The following is a 19,713-nucleotide window of genomic DNA, read 5'->3' as shown; positions in this document are numbered from 1 at the left end:
GTCTGCTTCTCTTATAACCAATGATATTCACCATTGGATCACTTTCAAAAGAGGAGTGGAAATGGGGATCCAGGTACAATGTCAGTGCAGGAATGTTAGTGATTAGGAGGTTATGTGGAGCCAATGAAGCTGGAGCTTTAAGGCTCCTGTCAATCTCATCTAATTTCCCAGTGTTGATTTTACTATTCTTACAGGGGTTGTCCTAAATTACATAAGCTTCAGGTCTCACAAAACCTAGATCTCCCCACTGATGGTGATGATGATAATGATAAAATAATAGTACCTGGCAAGAATCTAATGTTTGCTTAAATGAGGGATTAAGTCATTCAATCCTCAGAATAACCCCAGTAAGTAGATACTATTTCTATCCCCAGGGTATAGACAGGGAGACTGAGGCAGATGGGCATTGGAGAGTATATAGCAAGAAAATTATCAAGGAAATACTTAAACCAACCAGACAGTTGTTATATATAAGTGAATTAGTATGAAATTATATTCACAACTCTTCTTTACTTTATTTGTTGTGTGTGTGTGTGTGTGTGTGTGTGTGTGTGTAACATAGAAAAAAGAAGTTCCATACATTCCAATTTTCCCAGAACAGTTCCAGTTTATCCACAGTTATCCAATTCCTTCTGTCCCACTGTAAGTATAGTGCTCCTTTTACCCTCAAAAGTGTCCTAGTCTAGATGATAAACTACTTGGTTGCTCAATACATAACCCTTGCTCTCTAGATAATCATTCATGGAAATTCGTTGCAGGACCTTGTCAGACGCATTTCTTATAACTGTTACATAATATTTTTTAATTAGTATGCAATGAAATTTATATTTTTTTAGTAAAATCTTGTTTATATAACATCCTTAGAAAGTTTTTTTATACTCTAATGTTATGAAATATTCATTCATACTCTCTTCAAGCATTTTGGTTACTTTAAATATTTGACTTTGGTCAAAATAAGATTTATTTTGATAGAAAGAATGAACTGAAGGGATCTACAATTTTTTTCCAATTCCCAGCAATCTGTCCCAGCACTATTTATTGAAAATTAATCTTCCACCCACTGAGTTAGAAGGCCAGCTTTTGTCTTAGATATGATATATCCCTGTATATAATTGATAGGATATCAATTTGGATACCAGTGACATGGATAGGATATATATCCATGGATATAGTTGCTTGACCGGCCCTACTGCCCTTCCTTGTTTCACTGGTTCATCCTTCTGTGCCAGAATCTTACTGTTTGATGACTGTAGCATTTGACGAATGACTTGCTTTCTTGGAACTTTCCTGGCGCTTCTTGAATCCTTTTTTCCAGACGACATTTATATTCATGTTGTCAAGTTAAAGAATGAAAAAGAACCCTTTTGACATTTTAACTGGTATTACATTGCATTATCAGGTTAATTTAGACAACTGAAATCTTGAAAATATGGAAGCTACCTATCAGACAACAATGTTTTCTTCCTTCTTATTCCATTTGGTCATTGGGTTTTTCAAGAACAGTTCCTAGATTTATTTCCGTAAGTGAATGTATTTATATTTTTTCCTGAATATTTCATAACTTTATTAATATTATGAGTGAAATCTTTATGCCATTATATTTTAATGAGTTATTATTTTCTAGAGTAAAATATTAATTTTGTAACCTGACACGAAAATTTTAACTTTCTAATATTTTCAGTAATAATCTTATATTTTTTATATCATAAACCAATAATGATAATTTTAGCTTCCTTTCCTAATGTTTATACCTCTTGTTTACCCCCACCCCCAGTTTAATCCCAATGACATGTGCTTCTAGAATAATACTAAAATCTGTTCTTCCTTTTTTGATGATCCCTATTGGACTACATCTACATTTTCACAAGTAAGCTCTGGCTCTTCATGTGATAGAAGCTACCCATTGCATTTTTATTTGTTTACCTTATGGAAATGCCACTTGTTTCTCAGGACTTACTGAATTTTAGCTGATGCCTTTTCTTCCTGACATAACAGTTTTGTGGTAGACATGGAGAGATTTTAAGAAAAGACGTTGACAAATCTGTTCTATGAAGTTTGTGAGGTCCTATACATACACAGTGTAGTGCCATGATCCTTCCCCCACCACACCTCGAAGGAAGCCCACAGGACACTGTCACCTCAGCATCTGGAGCTGTAGTATCTGGGTGAATATTCCTTTGATCAAGAATATTGGCCTTCTCTATGCACACAGGTCTGTGGTCTTTACAGGCAAAAGATGGAAACTCACAGGAGCCAAGGGACTGCACACTGAGTGTTGACTGATGTTCTGAGGGTTTATGTAAGTGACACTGTGTCAGCCCCCAAATCACTGGAAGACACTTGAACTAGGACGCATTTCCATCATTCAATCAAGTGAGCACTTGTGACATTAAATTTGTGAAGAAAAGAAAAGCACATCTCATTCTCCAGCCTGAGATGAATGAGGCCTGGGATGTGTGGCTAATTGCACCATCCTTGCATTCCTATCATGAACCTCAGCAATCACTGTGTATTCTTTAATGCATTGGTAGCTTTAATTTTATAGTATTTCTTTGTGATTTTTATATATTTTGTAAGATCAGTCTGATTTTATTTGTGTGCTATTTTTTAATAGATAAAGTCTTGTAATTATTTCATCTAAGTTTGCTTCCTATTTTTAGTTATTTAATGTTTCTCTATTGTTACCTTTCTAACTTTTGTTTGTTTGTTTGTTTTTTGCGGTACGCGGGCCTCCCACTGCTGTGGCCTCTCCCGCTGCGGAGCACAGGCTCCGGACGCGCAGGCCCAGCGGCCATGGCTCACAGGCCCAGCCACTCTGCGGCATGTGGGACCTTCCCGGACCGGGGCACGAACCCGTTTCCCCTGCATCGGCAGGCGGACTCCCAACCACCATGCCACCAGGGAAGCCCCAACCTTTCTAACTTTTGATTTATGGCCTTCTCTTTTTCACCCCACTGTTTATTTAGGAAACATACAGTATATTTCTTAATCTACTTTAATTACCTATACTATTTAAAATCATATACTTCAGCATTCTTTTCTGATTTATCAACTTCACAAATTAAAACTATTAAAAACCTTACTGGGTGAAATAAGATAATTAGTACATTTCTACTTTTTTCATTCTCTGCTCTTCACACTTCAGTTCATGCTCTAATCTTTGTTTTAATTGCTTTCATGTTTCTCATTTCAATTTAGCTTTAATATTATTTTTTTATATCATGTATCTCTATCATTTCAATAATGATAGCATGTTAATTCTGTGTTACAATCTTGACCACAGTTGTGGTCAAGCTTATTGGTTAAGCTAAATTGTCTGTTTAAATGGATCCAGTGGCCTCACCTGTCTTTCCATACAATAACTTTCTCATTCTTGACTTTAATAGTTTAATTTTTTTCCTGGTTAGCAGGAGTGTGTCTCAAGGAGAGTTTTCAAGTCAGATAATTAAATCATGAATTTCCTCACTCCTTGCTTATCTGGGAGTGTCCTTCTGTTGCTTCTCTTCTAGCTGCCTTTCATGTCATCCTGTCATCTTATCTCTTCCTTGATGTCTTGCTTCATAGAATTCTTACTCACTTCTAATTTCCTGACAGTGTAATCTGTTTTGTAAAATTGGTTTTGATGAGTAAGTTTTCTTTCAGAATATTTCATTTCCTTAGTCTCTCTTTTGAGTGCTGTGTATCTCTTCTGCATGTGCATTTTGGTGGACAGAGCGTTGCTCTACAGTCTTCACATAGGTTCCAAGTAAGGTTCCTTTTTCTCAGTTCAGTTCTGATCAAGGCATTTGCACAAAAGTCTTTTATACACCAAAAATGGAGCTGATCTCCTTCCTCCCAGCCTTGTTCCTGTGGTGTAGTTTTCCCAAGTGCTTTATGGAGCAAATCTGAATGATTTGTGATGTGAGTAATGCCTTTATGTGGATTCTTTTGATATGTTCACAGCTTCTCAGCCATTTATTTGTTCTGGGAAAGGAAAACAAATAAATGGCTGGGAAAAGGAATCTCTTTCTTGCCTCACACCATCTTTCCCAAAATCTCCACCATGATTTTTTAATTAAAAAAAAAAGAGTTTCAGAGACATGTGCTATTTTCAAAATAAAGCTTTCAAAGAGTTTTCACAGCCACCAAACGGTTGTGTGGCCTACCTGTGGCTATTAGAGACGCTAACTCAGAATCTGGTGTATTGATCAGCAACAGCATTTTTTTTTTACCTCTATAGACAATGCTACCATCCTGACTGCAGCAAAGGATGTTTGTGAAATTTTCTTCATAATTGGCAGTTAGTCACACTGCCCTAGAGGCCACTGTGACCCATATTTGTGACATACCTCCAGTTGGCCTCTGAGTGGTGGGTCTCACTCACAACTCCAGGATCCTGGTTCCACCACCTGCTCCCTCATATCCTTGAGCACATGAGTTAGTATGTCTCCACCTCAGTTTCCCATCTCTGAAATGGGCATGAAAATCATAAGTGACATATAAATTTGTTGTGAGAATTAAAGAGTTAATATAGATAAAGCATCTCATTAAATACTAGCTGCCATTACTAGTATTATTGGAACTCAGTAGACTAGAGGGACCTTGGCATTGGATTCATCAGTCCAGGTTGTCTGGCTATAGATTCCTCAGGACTTGGAATATATATTGGTTTCTCTAGGGCCATGAAAATTTGCACAGCCTGGCCGATGTCATTGCACACCTGTTAGACTGGGGTACACAATGAGCTGTACATGGGAGTCTGCATGCAGCTGTCCACTGACCTCAGCATTTTCTGATGCCTTTACTTTTTCTTCCTCAGGAGACCCTTTTCTTTAGTTCAAAGAAGTGAATTTTCCACCGATTTCTATCCCATGTCTGTGGACACTAATGCAATTCTCTCATGGCTACTTGTGCATATGTAGACCTTACATCATACAGGCAGTTAAAGAAAGACATCACTGTACAGTCTAAACTGCCCAGACATCGTTTCCATGTTCTGCATATGATATTTTGGAATAAATTATCATAAATGCTACACTGGTTGGCCGCTGTCCCAATTTGAGTCGTTTAAACTAGCTGAGTTAGAGAATGAAGTCTTTGCATGTGGGGTTTCTCTCTGCATCAACTCATTGTAAGACTATTGAGCATATGTGAAACCTTTTAAATATAAAAGAGTGTTTTCTTATGTCTATATAGATAATGTAAATACCATTGAATTATTAGGCTCTTTTGCAGCATAGGCTAATCAAGCATGCTGATTGTAATGCAGCAAGTATCATTAATGAGATACTGGGATAGTACATGCCTTTTCATATTCCCTTAGTCTTTGTGCATCAGCGTTTTTAACGGGGTGGGGGGGATGAATTGGGAGATTGGGATTGACATATATATATTATGATATGTAAAACAGATAGCTAGTGGGAACCTGCTGTATAGCACAGGGAGCTCAGCTCCATGCTCTGTGATGACCTAGGTGGGTGGGATGGGGGGTGGAAAGGAAGTCCAACAGGGAGGGGATACGTGTATACATATAGCTGACTCACCTCATTGTACAGCAGAAACTAACAACATTGTAAAACAACTATACTCAAAAAAAAAAAAAAGAGAAGTGGATCATATAATATTTACAACACAATGCATCTGATAAGTTTTGTGATGTTATATCTGAAGCTTTAGATTAGGAAGTTGATTCCAAAGGATAAATCAGTATTTAACTAAATAATTATGTAGTAACTAAATAGCAATATTATTTAACTAAATATTCTTTAAAGTGTTATAACCTTTCAGTATTTACAAATACGTAAGACCCACCTGATGGGAAACAATTCAACCAATGAGTACCTAGGACTTAGTAAGAAAATAAGAAAGAACTGATCTGCAGTGTCTTGAAGAAGAATGAACACAACTCAAGAAGGTAGTTTCCCAGGGATGAGAGCCAGGAGGTTACATAAATATTGTTCTACATACTCTGTGTGTTCATTTCCTGGATCTGATTAACCTCCTTAAAGTGCTACGGTGAGAAGTCCGTTCCTGCAGAGGATGGAATGGCTCCCGCCTTATGGAGAAAGAGGACCCCAACATCTAATATTACCCACACATTCTTGGCAGACGCCTGGCCTAATGGCACCCCATGGTCAGAAGCATCATCACAGCATGGGTGCCTTCATACCTGGATCTCAGTTTAGAAGCCGTTTGACAGCTTAACAGATAAAACTTAGAGATTCTTTGAAATCATTGTCAAGTCAGATCTTGCCATCATCCTGTGGAAACTACAGTAAATATTCGTATGTCTGCTGTCATTTCTGTCCTTTACTTTTAAACTATTTACCCAAAAAACTCTCTATGTAGGTTTACACCTCATATTCCCCCATCATTCAGTTGTCATTACTGCTTTCATAAATTAAAAAAAAAAACAAGGAAGGAACTGTGTTTACCAGTTTTGTTTAGTTTTAGTGCACTAACCACTCAGAAAGCTCTGTGGCTATTTCGTGGACTTGGGTTGTGTGACCCTATGACCATGACCTTCTTAGTGTCTCTTATTACCTTCCAGCAAAGAATGTGATCGAGACTCTGGACAGGGTATTGATGTTGATTTCATCCATGGTGTCAGTTTGCTTGTGGATTTGCTCTGTGTAAAATATGGATTTGATCTGCTTATTTGGTTTCTCTCTTAAAACCCAATGGATTTATGGCCATTCCTGGCAACCCTGGTACATAAACCCTCTGTTGATGGTAAGTGACCAACCCCACATGGCCCAGACCCCTGCATCACCCCGCCCAGGTCGAGGGAAGAATCCTCGGGACCTGAGTGGCTGTGGTCTGGCTCAAACTGTCCAGATGTGCTGGACGAGGCCACCTGGAAAGCTTTCTTAGAAAATTGACTCCTGTGTTTGGAGAAGATCATTGCAAAATATTTATCTAGGGGTGAAGATCCAAGAAACCCTACAGCAAAAACACCAGAAAAGCCTGAAACTGTAGGAGTGATGCCATCATTTTAAAATCCTTCCATAAAAGGAAGAAGCCACAGTGGGGAGAGTTCAACTTCTGTATTAGAACAAGAAACTGACATTCCTTCCAAGGAAAATGAGGATCCAAGGAAAGTGAGTCGGCACAAAGTTCTTAGTGAATCTTCCATGACTTAAATTACATTTTGCACCTTGAGAGATGAATTTAACCATTTCCTATGGGAAGGTCATCCATTCTAAAAGAAAGAAAAATGAACCTAAGCCAGTTGTGAAATGTTTAAACCCATGTTAGACACATAGGCTTTCCCTAGAGCATCACTAATAGGTTTTCTTGAGAGGCAGGAAAAGATATTACAGTTGTTACAGAAAATCTGGATGTCGTGGTGACTAAGGGAAGACCATGGACCTAACTGAGTATTTTGACACTGATTCAATAGTGAATCATTACAGATGTCTCAAAAGACCGTTCTGTACGGTAATTAGCCATAAAGTAGAAATACACAATTTTACCAGAGTAGTGAATTCCACACTTACATGTATGTGAAAGAAATACACATAAAATTTGCAGCTATCCAATTAAGATATATAATGCCTCCCAAATCCCTGAATATATGCATTTATCCTAGGATGGTTTATTGCTAAGCCACACTGAATAACTGTCTTATTCGACTTCCTCAGCTGAAAAGCCCACCTTGCTGAAGCCTTGACTCACTGAGCAGCAGTACAGAAGGACGGGTGGGAACACAGCTCTCTGCATGTTCCCCCGGCCTTGCGGCTTACCAGCTGTGTGACCTTGACCATCTAGGTCCTGAGTGGCTGCATCAAAGGCTCTCACCGTCTCTGGGCCTCGGTTGCCTCATCTGTAAAATGAGAATTCTGATGACACCTCCCTGGCATTGTTAAATGTATGGGTGTGTGAGTGGGTTAATCTGCATAAGCGTTTGGAAGAGCTCGGGGCACAAAGCAGGCATCATGTTTGAGTAGAAAGGGACCCAGAGTGTATCCAGGTCCTGAAGCTGGACTCTGGGCTCGAACCATGGCCCACACCACTTGTAAGACCTTCCCGAGCTTCACATCCATCCTCTTGGAAATGGAATAAAGAATAGCACCCACCTCACTGGAGCTCGGAACAGCTAGGAGTTCACAGCTTTCCAGAGCCTGGCTTGGCTGTACCTTCACTGAAGCACTAGCCGTCCACTTGCCCCTTCTTGCCACATAGGAAGCCATCTGTTTTCGGCCTTATTCTTTCCTTAAGATTTACAACTCTTTTGCTAGAACTTCAAGATTTAGCGTGTGGGGCTGGGTGTTTTTATTGTTAACTTCTGTCTCCCACAATATCCCACTCCTCCCAGTAATCTACTTTGGCTGCACTCAATCTAGGTCTAAACCTCCGACACACCGACTTTATAAAGCCATTCTGGCCATTGTAAAAATATCCACCACTTCCTGGTTTCTGCAGATGTGTGCAATCCTATTCCTCCTAAGTGGAACTGGTTAAGTCTGGGGTTGGCAAACTATGGCCCCGGGGCCACATGCAGCCCACCACCCGATTCTGTAAATAAGGTTTTATTGGAACACTTCTTGCCCATTCATTTACACACTGCCTCTGTCTGCCTTCTCCCTGCCAGGGCGAGGTTGAGAATTTAAAATCGTGTGGCCACCAGCCTAACATACATATCTGGCTCTTTAGTAAAACATTTGCCAACTCCTGGGCTAGTTGAAAGCATTTTTTCAGCAAAACAAGTGTCTTAATAGAAAATGATATCTCTATTATCTGTCACCCTTTTTCAGGGCAAAATTAGTGTTAATGTTATCGCAGCGACATAGTCCTACACCAGCATCTCACCCTGCAAACTCAGAAGCTTCCGGATGGGTTTCCACCACCCATCTAGCTCCCCGTCTCTTGTCCATTCTGCAAGGGCCAGGATCTTTGTCAAATACAAACCCGACATAGACACTCTGCTCCGTCAAGTCTGCCATGCCCCTCCATTGCCTTGCTCCTGGAACCCAGATCCCATTGTGTGGCCCCAGGATCCTCAGGGCCAGTCCCATCAAGTGTTCCGTCCTCTTGATCCCCGATCCTTGGTTCCTAGGGCTTCTTGCCTTGCCTCCACCGGCCCTCCCACCTTGGCTTTCTGCAGCATCTATCTTAACGCTCACCCCTCTTAGGGTGTGTGTGTCCATCTGTTTTCACAGTTATTCTTGAAGACCCACCAGATCCAGGATCGGGTCTGGCTGAACCACATGTCCGTGTGCATGGCCTGTGGGCTGCATGTCCGTGTTTGTTAAAAGGTGACCTGCATTCACTGAGCCACTTCGGCAAAGGGAATGCATGGGGTGGCGTGAAAGTGGCCCACGCAACATGTGTCGGGGGAATGTGAAGCTGGGAAACCACAAGTGACCTTGTGAGTCTGCAGTCAGGCTCTGGAGAAGAAGCAGGACCTGAGGTCAATTTTCCTGGGATGTGAGAAAGCTGCCAAAAGATGCCTCTGAGGGGTCACAATGTCTTAGTCACGTTTCATGTGTGAGGAGTATTTCCTGACGTTGTTTTCTTGATGATGGCAGTGGACACATTCCTCGCTCAGTGAGGGTGAGACATAACCTACAGACGCTTAGGAATTATTGCTTCTTATGGCTGTTTGGTCCCAATTTCCTCTCTCCTTTTCTTCATTCTTGCCCTTTGTATGAGGAGCAGAGGTTCAGGGGTCACACTCCTATCAGGACGAAGCCCACAGACCTTTCCTTCTTGCTACTTCCTTTTTATCACAAAACAGTCTCTCTCATTCCTTTAAAATGTGGGATTCTCATCGAGATTTGATTCTTGCCCTCCTTGCACTGTGATTTCTCCTGTTGAGCCCTGTCAGAAAGGAGCTAACTGAAGGGAAACACCAGGCTGGGAGAAGGAGTGAGTGAGCCTCATTTTGCAGGCTTAATTAGTACTCTGAACTTAGTACTCTATACTTAGTACTCTGTGCCTAGTCCTCTATACCTAGTACCCTGCACCTAGCACTGTATACCTAGTATTCTGTGCCTAGTACTCTATACCTAGTACCCTGCACCTAGTACTCTATACTTAGTACTCTGCACCTAGTATTCTATACCTAGTACTCTGCGCCTGGTACTCTATACCTAGTACTCTGCACCTAGAACTCTATACCTGGTACTCTGCACCTAGTATTGTGAACAATCAGTATCTGGGGATGAAGGGAAGGAGCACAGCAATGCAGCAGGTTCACCTGGGTGGTGAACTGTGTATTCTAGGAAATGGAGCTGACAAGGACTTCAGAGAGTGAAGGAAGCGCATTCATGTTAGCAATGAAACTAATTTTTCCTAGTCTCAGAATGGAGATTGGCTTTTATCAGACCAAACCCAGGAGCAAGGGGCCAATGCAGAGGCCATTCAGATGAGAAATGACAAAAATCTTGTACTAGTCTGGGTTCTCAGAAAAACAGAACCAGTAGGGTGTGTGTGTCTGTGTGTGTGTGTGTGTGTGTGTGTGTGTGTGTGTGGAGAGAAAAATTTTAAGAAATCAGCCGATGTAGTTGTGGAGGCTGGCATGTCCCAAATCTGGAGACCCAGCAAAGGGTCAGTGCCACGGTTCAAGTCCAAAGGTCGCCTTCTGGCAGAATGTTCTCTTCTGGGGAACCTCAGTCTTTTGCTATTAAGGACTTCAACTGATTGGGTGAGACCCACCCACATTATGGAGAGTGATCTGCTTCACTCAAAGCCTACAGAGTTAAATGCTTACTTCATCTAAAAAACACCTCCCCAGAAACATCTAGAATAATGTTTGAGCAGATATCTGGGTTCCATTACCCGGTCAAGTTGACACATAAAATGAGCCATCATAGACCTGGATTTTGTCAGATGTGCAGGAGGGAGCAGTTTTGCTGGAGAAGAGGGAAGTAGAATCTGTGATTTGGGGAGACACGGGAAGGGTGGAGGATGGAAGCCAGGAGGGGTTCCACCCCCTGAAAGGGCATGCAGGGCAGAGGGGTGAAGGTGGGGACTCTCGTCTCCAGGTGGCCATTGCACATCAGGTGGAGATACTCTGTGGTGGAGATGCAGGGCTTTATATAGGTGAGGCTCTTATGGGGGATTCGGGGGCTCTCACCAGATGGAAGAGATGCTCTCCTTCAGCCCACTGCAAAAAATAGTAAATTAAAGGAAACTCATTTAAAAATAATATACACATACACCTTGAACCTTTATTTTCACTTAAAATACATACATGCGCCCATTTGCTTTCTGTTTTTTTTTTTTTTTTTGGCTGCGTTGGGTCTTCATTGCTGCGTGCGGGCTTTCTCTAGTTGCGGTGAGCAGGGTTTACTTTTCGTTGCGGTGTGCGGGCTTCTCATTGCAGTGGCTTCTTTTGTGGAGCACGGGCTCTAGGCTTGCCGGCTCAATAGTCTGGCTCATGGGCTCTAGAGCACAGGCTCAGTAGTGTGGCGCACGGGCTTAGCTGCTCCATGGCATGTGGGATCGTCCCGGACCAGGGCTCGAACCCATGTCCCCTGCATTGGCAGGCGGATTTCTTAACCACTGTACCACCAGGGAAGCCCCCTGCTAATTCTTTTAGTTATAGCCAAAGCTTATTTTGAGTAGGAAGATGCCTATTAAAGATCTAAGTTGATTACTTGCATAAAATATGCCCAATGCCTGTGATGTTCAGTTTGAGTTTCTTGACAGAAGGCTGAAACTCATCCTATACATCCAGGTGCAAAATCATCTTACATCTTTCATTTTTTCTTCATAGTTTACTTTTCTCTCAGCCACACCTAAGCTGAGAGCAATTCCATTTAATGACTGATCTCTACTGAGTCATTCCAAAGATTCAACTTAGTTTTCATAGAAGCAAGTGTCTCGTTTTCCATGCTCATGTTCCATCGAGCTACACCAAACTAATTATATTACACAATTCGTATAACAAGTTCAGCTGGCAGAGGCAGATTTGAGGGCAGGCTCAGCTGCTTCCCGGTGTGCCCACTGTCGCCAGGTGGTAGCAGAAGGATGTTGACAATGTGGGCAAGGCTGGCTCTTCACCCCACCTGGCACTCAGCATGGTGTGGGCAGTGACCTGGGGGTTTTGCCAATGGAGAGGCCCAAGAGTCTGACAGGTCAGTTCAGAGTAGAGAGCTGCTCCTGAGGCTGGAAATGAACCCATAGCAGGAGGGCATTCATCCAGGTGGTGGTTCAGAGAAAAACAGATGTAGAGAATCCCTAGGACAGGCACTGATGGGGGAGGATCCCCCTGCTCTCTTCTCCTGGGGGCAGACATTGGAGGAGTCTCACATAGGAAGTTATATTGGTCCTTCTCAGTGGAAAACCAGTTGACTCCCTGGAGGGCAGGGTGGTAAAAGAGGGGTCTTTATAACCTAAATGGTGTCCCCAGCTATGAATGCAACCATTGTCACAACCTGCCATGCCCAAGCGAAATGCACATTTCCAAAGACCTTGCACCCCATGGAGCCATCCTTGGATAGGAACTACGTATCCCCAGCTGTCAAGCTGTTTTGTCTGGGAGGGTTGGAAGAGTGTCAACATTGGACATGTTTACCCTTACTTCTCAGAGCTCATCATTTTGAGGTTGGAAGGGCCAGCACAGGAGGAAGCAGCTCTGGTACATCCCAGCTCCTCAGCCACTTTGGTGCTGGGGGGTCTTTCTTCCTGAAGGAGCCTAAGCCTGCATGACTTGCACTCCTGGAAGCTCGGGCGCTGGGTCTGGGGCCAGGCACCTGCTCCAGATCAGTCTTTAAAGCCAGGAGGGCTGCACAGAGCAGGGGCGGCTGGACCAGGGGGCTGCTGGGCGATGGGGTTGCCTGGGTGGGCTTTTCTCATTTGCCCATGACAGGGAGTGAAGGATGATGCCTCCTGCAGAAGAACCCACTCACCAGGCTTTTCCCCTGATGTTTTAATGGCACATCTCAGTTCTTATAGTTGTTAAAAATAACATCAGTACAACTTTAATACAAAGGAGGGAGCAAAGGTACTTACCACCTTCAAGAGCCAGAGCCCTGGACTCTCCTGAAGAGCAGGTGTCCCATTTCTCAGAGTGTGTCCCCAACCCTGATGGTCATCTCGGCCACCAGGTTGGGGAGGGAGGGCTTTGTAAAAATTCATTTTGACCCTCAACCCCAGATTTGTGATTCCTGCAGAATGGAGGAGAGGCCAGGGATGTGTAGATGCTTGAGGGCCGCCATGCAGCAGTGGTTTGGGAAACATGGTCTCAGAACCAGGTTAGGTCACGAGGTCCTCTCAGCCCCTTGGTGCCATCCTCGGGCATGAGAATTTGGGATGTTAAACTTGTTAAAGTGGAGGGAGGTACCGCCTACCCAGTCATTACACAATTTCAGTTGCAACTGTGCGTAGATTGCTAACTCGCCTACCTGTATGTAGTTACCACCTGAGTTTTTTTTATCCCATAGCAGAGGGGTTTCTCATACAAAGAGTTGGGTACTGAGTGGATGTAAAAGAGGAGTGAGAGGGGGTTGCTTCCCCACGTTGAACTCTGATGATGGGAAAGATGTGTATTCTTTCCAGTAGAGCGGGGATGAGTCCTGAGGACAGTGCTATGGGGGTTCCCTGCATCCTCTTTGCATCTTCCACTAATCTTCCACTCCCTCTGTGACTGTTTTTGCTTCTTGGGCTGCCATTTCCCCATTCGTAAGACACAACCAGAAAAGCAGACCATTTCTGAAGTCCTTCCCAGCTCTACTGGTCAGCCTCTTTTTTCCAATTTTCCATGGAAACCAGTTGGAGGAGCAGCCCCACAAAGAACCAGCCCTTCATTGTCACTCAGAATCTAAGGATTTCCCTTTCACCTTCTATGAGCTGAGGGTTTTCATTTGCGCTAATGGGATGCACACACCCTCCGTGGTCTGCAGAGAAGAACTTTCAGATGAAGGATTTTTGTTGAAACAGGGAATTATTAGGGCTGTCTGGAACAGCGAGGTAGGTTTCTTTAACCTGTGTGTCCCTCATAATTCCATTTCCCTGCCTCCCATGTATAAATGAATTCTACTGATTCTTCTTAAGATAACATCTGATGACAGGACAATGAGACAGGAAAATCTGGTAAAAATATAATAAAAATCTCCATGTCTTTGGCTTCTCACAGTCCATAAAATTAACACCCACCACACCTCCTTTATGGGGAGCTTTTGATGTCCTGCAGTTTGGCTCGATGTGAGTCAGCAAAGAAATGCTGCATTTAAAGCCGAAAAAATACAGTCCTGTGTCTGGCTTGTTATAAATCTCTCCTTCAGTTTCACATCAAACAAAGTAGTTTAACTTTTGAGGCTGAACAAAATGAAGTCACTGTCAAGCTGCAGGCTTCCAAGTCTGATGGCAAGAGCTTGGCCTCCTGATCCAGGTCCCCTGTTTCCTGAAGTCTGGCCCCGTCCTTGCCAACCCGTGGTCAGCCATGGACTTTCCATTCTGAGGTGATGGTGGAGGCCAGTCCCCAGCATTTCTTCTAGAAGAATGCGTCCAGCAGACAGTCGGAGGGTCCAGAACATCCCTGCGAACAGGCTGTGGTGGAGGGGGATGCATGTGTGTCCAGCGTGTTGCTGTCACTTCTAATGCACTTACTACTGGACCTCGGGAGGATTTGCTCCAGACGTTAGAGTGTAAGCACAGAGTGCAAGCTATTTGTCCAGGAACTCTGCCCCACCGACAAAGTTCACTTACACATTTGGTTACCAAGTTCTTTGGCCCTCTCAGAGCTGGATTTCTGCCCTGGAACTTGCCTGGAGTGTAGCTGGCACCCTATGATACTGATGAAACATCCTTAGACATAGACCAGTAATTCCCCAGTCAGCAGATGGACCAGGCCAGCTAATGGCCTGTGCATGGCCCGCTGCCAGATGGGCTCAGGAATCAACTTCTCTCCCTCCTCGTCCTCCCAAGACCTCTGATCTCGGCTGCTGTGCTTTCCGCTCACAGCCTGCCTGTCCTCTTTAAGTTAACTTCTTAGCTGGCTTTTTTTTCTTTTTTTTTTCCTGTGGCTAAGGCAGATTTTTCAAACTGGCATCTGTTTATTGTTGGATGTGCACTGTTACCTTGGAAACAGTTCATTTAGATGAAAAGCGTGGTAAATCTCAAATCACCTATACATGTGACGGGGCTGTAGTTTCATACAAAGACAAGGTCCTTCTGTCTTCAAATCCCACACGCTGCCCTGCCCGTGGGGCCGCAGTGGCATCTGTCATAGGCCCTGGGCCACTGAGTATGAAGCCTGTGAATGTCTGTGTTTATAGTCACAGAGGATTTTAAAGATGATGTCGGAAAGTAAAAGTGGGCGATTTGATTAAGTACAGCCTACTTGAAGGTTGTGCTGGATACACTAGCACGTGAAGGTCATGACTGACCGATGTGGGAGACACCTTGTAATCGGAGCTGTGTTTGAATATTGTCCTTCACCCTGTCCAATTCGCACCTCCTTGGAACTAAATCCAGGTGTGAACGTGGCCTTCTCTGGGTTCAGGCTGTGACCCGGGTTCTGCCCCGTCATGACTCCTTGTGTTTATTGAGTTAATGAAAGACAACTCCACAGAAGATCAGAAGTTATTCCTGAAAATGGAATTGGCTTAGTGCTTCATCTTGAAACTTTGAAGAGAACAGAAAAAGAAACTGAAACCGAATTCCAAAATGAAGGGAACAGCTCCTAATGCTGAATCCGTGACAGCCCTGGGCTGGCCGTGGGTGATGCTCCGCTGTGAGCCTCAGGCTCTGGTCCCCACCGAGAGTGGCCTCTGAGCCTGAGTGGCAGTTACAGCACCGTGCCTGCCTTGCGGGGGGGTGGGGGGGTGGTGTACTTCATGATAACGTATTTCACTAAACCAAATACCCTTGTTGGGAATTTGCATTTTCAAAGGAAACATTAAATAACTAAAACCAAAACGTTATTATTATTATTTTTTATGGGGAGGTGAAAGTCATTTTCTGAGAAACAAATAGTTACTGTTGACAGTTAGGGATATTGAATATGGAACAGATGGTGCCAGGAAATTCTGCCCAAACTGTTGAGTGACGACCATAAATTCCACCACCTCTCCTGGCTGCACTGAGAGCTGTGAAGGTGAGCCCCAGGGGAGCCCTCAGCCAGGGCAAGTACTGTGGTGGCCGGGTAGCTGAGTCCTCCAGATCCTACCAGGGAAACCTGACTGATTTGGGTTATACCAGCCACCTGCTTTGTTCCAGATGGCAAACTTGAAAAACCAGAACAAAGCAGGGCAGGTATGGCCACTGGTAGCTACCCAACACACCTTGTTCTTCTCACAGAACCCTCAGACGTCAGCACAGAAGCTTGCATGGATTTCGACTCTTTCAGGAGCTGAAATCAAGACATTTCCCCAGAGCTCTGCCTGTGAAACAAAGCAGACACTTGGCATTTCCAGATGCTGTGTGAATGGTCTTCGTTCAGGACCACTTCTTAATGATGTGCAGAAGAGAAGGGCAGAGAGTGGACCAACCCAGTTGGAACAGTTTAAGATGGTGGAGACAGAGGACTTAACTCAGGGGTGTGAAAAGCCTTGGAGCAGCCAAGACGCCTTTGCACACCAATTACAGTTTATGAGGCTGCGGGATTGAGAGAGCAAACTTAAGAAGTGGGAGGAAACATAAAAACAACAGAAAAGCAATGGAGAAGCTCCAAATGCAGACTCATCACAACCAGGAGGCCAAAGCCCATGTTTCATAAGGGTTAGGCATAATTTCCGTGGTTTAACATGATATTAAAGAACACTAATCTTGTTGACATTGAAAAATGGAAGCATTTCCACGGTTGATAGGGAACAGTTCCTACAAACCTGACATAGTTTATTATTATATGAGTAAAACTTTGCATTCTTTTTTTAATAATTTTCTTAGAAATATAATAGAGTCTGTTCATGAGAAACACTTGGTATAAAATAGTTCAAGGCTTCTACAAACAAAAATAAGTAAAAATATTATGGTACACCTCAGGCTAAAGGCACCAGGTGATACTGCAGGGCTGCTGAGAGCCCAGGCATGGCGGGCGGGGGGGCGGGGGTCGCATCATTTCCACTTCCCATCCAGGGGAACTTTCACAGGAGTCCAAAAACTGGCTCTAAAATGATTTGGGTCACAGACCCCTTTGAAAACTTGAGGAAACATGCTGGTGGTTTGCTCAGCAATCTTGGAGGCATTGCCCACCTAGAACTTGTAGGATTTCAGGTGTCTGTGGATCCCCTGGTCCTTTATGCCTTTCTTTCCTTATTTAGATATTCATATACTCAGTTTGGTACTGCAAAATATTACAGACTCTGAAAATATGTTCATGAAGGCTTTTCAAGGTAAAAAAAATGTTTGTTTTAGACACTGAGTTATAAAAATGCTGAATTTAAAAGTTGCTCATACTTCCCTCAATCATGTTAAAAAAATAACATATATTTACACATGCACACAGACACACACACACACACACACAGAAAGCACCAGAATCAAAGGTGAGGAGCTAATGAGGAAGCATTGTCCCCGGGAGGAGAGATGGTGAGTACTTTCCTCCTCCCTTGTTGTGTTTCTCCCCACATAACCCGGTGCACACACTCTGTCCTCACAGAATCTCTTCTGTTGGTGCAGCATCTCTGAGAGGCCACTAGCGAGCTCTTGGCCAGGCTTTCTGGACACTGCTTTGCGTCCTCAACCCAAATGTGACTGTCCGGGCACCCTGTATGGGGAGAGGATGGAGGCCACCAAGACAAAGGAGAACCGGGCATCTTCACAAATCCTGTCTTCCCTCCAGATTCAAGAGGAAATCTTGTTCTATCAGTTCACACTCAAAAATGCTGTGGAACAGGAGACAAGTTTTCTGCTCGGGACCCTTGAGCCCTCCTCATAGACTTGGCCGAGGCAGAGCCTCATGACAGCTTCCCAGGCCCTGCTGTGCCTCAATGCCCCATCACGCTAACAGCTGGACACATCGCCGGACCCTGCTCCACCTGCAGGGGTCACGCTGCTCTGTCTGAGGGAAGGAGATCACGGCTTCTCCTTTCCCCTTGGGGATGATTTCCAACAACCACTGACACAGAGCCCCATGGGCCCCGAGTTTTCTGTAGAATTTTCAATTTTTGCTTACACGCCCTGAACAGGGAGACAAATATGAGTGGAAATCTAGTCCTCTTAGAGTCCAAATGGCAAATGGCCATCTCCCCGGGACCCAAGGACCTCCATCCAAATGGGTACTCCTTACGGGACCACATCTCACCTACCGGCTCTCCCGCCCCAGATGGGCCCCACCCTGGCTGTGCCCTCAGCCCTCCTGAGTGTGGACTTGTGCAAAGCTTTGTGGACACATGCAGGCTTATCTGAGAGCAAATGGTGATGCCACGGGGCTGAGCTGGACCCAACCTCCCCACCTCCGTCACCTGCGGACGTGCCTATTGACAAAGAATGCTTTTATAGTCAGAAGAGAGAGAAACAGGGCTGCTTCGAGAAACATCCTCGAGCTCAGCAGCTGCTAACAAATTGAAAGAAAGATGAGCAGACGTTATAGGCCTTCTGCTGGAAGTCATCACTTTTAAAGTAATCACACAAAACAAACAAACACACAAAAAATCCGCATCTGACAAAGGCATTAGATCCACCTAAATTACAGGAAGTACAGAGGAGCATACTGATACCACAGAGATGTAATTTGCAAAGTCCTGAAATCAGCAAAAAAGAAAAAAGAAAGAAAAAAAAATGGAGACGCAGTAAGGTATTCAATCTTTCTGTAACAGATAAATGGAATAGTAGAATAAATGAGATTATAGAAGGACCTACAGACTAAAAGAGAAGAAAGACACATCAACCAATTGCAAAATATGAGCTTTATTTGGATTCTGACTCTGACAAGCAGATGAAATTTTGACATTGATGACATACTTGGGAATGGAACACTGAGTATTTAATGACATTAAGGGATTATCGTTAAAATTTTTAGATGTCACAATGGTATTGTGGTTAGGTTGAAAAATCTAAGACTTCTTATCTTTTAGGATGTGAATTGAAATATTAATATGTCTAGAATTTGCTTCAAAATGCTATAGGGATGGGGGGCATAAACTGATCATCTTTGGAGCTGAGTGGACACAGAGGGCCTTTATTTTTGTACAAGTTTGAAATTTTCTTTAGAAAAATGTTTTCTAAAGAAAAAACTTTCTTTAGAAAAATGTTTTCTAAAGAAAAAACTTTCTTTAGAAAAAAAGGGGAACAGGCACACTGTTGAGGGGAGTTATTTCCAAGTACAAGTTAATCTGAAAGCCAAGGGAGGGGAAGCATGACCACCAGGAATGCTAATCGTGGAAGTTAGAAGGGGCAGGGGCCCCAGGAGACTGTCCGGAGACTGAAAATAACTGTGCACCTATAGGCAGTAGGTGGAAAATGATGCAGGTCGATGCCCGCACAGACGTGACCCTCCGCTCTGGAGAGCTGGCACTGTCCCTCACTGTGGGTCTCTCTGTCTCCCAGGTGGTCCGTGGGGAACTGGAGCGCCTGCAGCCGGACGTGCAGTGGAGGCACCCAGAGCCGGCCCGTACAGTGCATGCGGCAGGCACACTACAAATCGGAGTTGGTCTCCGCCATCCTGTGTCCGCAGCCTGTGCCCTCCAGCCGACAGGCCTGCCAGCCTCAGAGCTGCCCACCCACGTGGAGCGCAGGGCCCTGGGCGGAGGTAATGGGGCAGGGCTAGCATACGGGGGTGGCGGGGCCCCTCCTAGGCAATGTGGGGCTGGAATCTTACCGGGCCTTGCAGGAGCTGACACGCTC

The 19,713-nt window shown here is 44.0% G+C and overlaps 1 protein-coding gene across 1 annotated transcript in view; it reads left to right on the top strand.

Annotated features, from left to right (window-relative positions):
- The window catches only part of ADAMTS16 (ADAM metallopeptidase with thrombospondin type 1 motif 16), a 156,178-nt gene that overhangs the window by 123,099 nt on the left and 13,366 nt on the right, over positions 1–19,713 (top strand). Inside the window, exon 19 of the mRNA XM_007451658.1 lies at positions 19,417–19,618. Coding sequence (XP_007451720.1) covers positions 19,417–19,618 — 202 coding nt within the window. The remainder of the gene's footprint in view (positions 1–19,416; positions 19,619–19,713) is intronic.

This window comes from Lipotes vexillifer, unplaced genomic scaffold, assembly GCF_000442215.2.
Source record: "Lipotes vexillifer unplaced genomic scaffold, Lipotes_vexillifer_v1.1 scaffold1463, whole genome shotgun sequence".
Taxonomy (NCBI): domain Eukaryota; kingdom Metazoa; phylum Chordata; class Mammalia; order Artiodactyla; family Lipotidae; genus Lipotes; species Lipotes vexillifer.
Note: the sequence above shows the minus strand (reverse complement) of the source record. Positions and strands in the feature narration are given on the sequence as shown.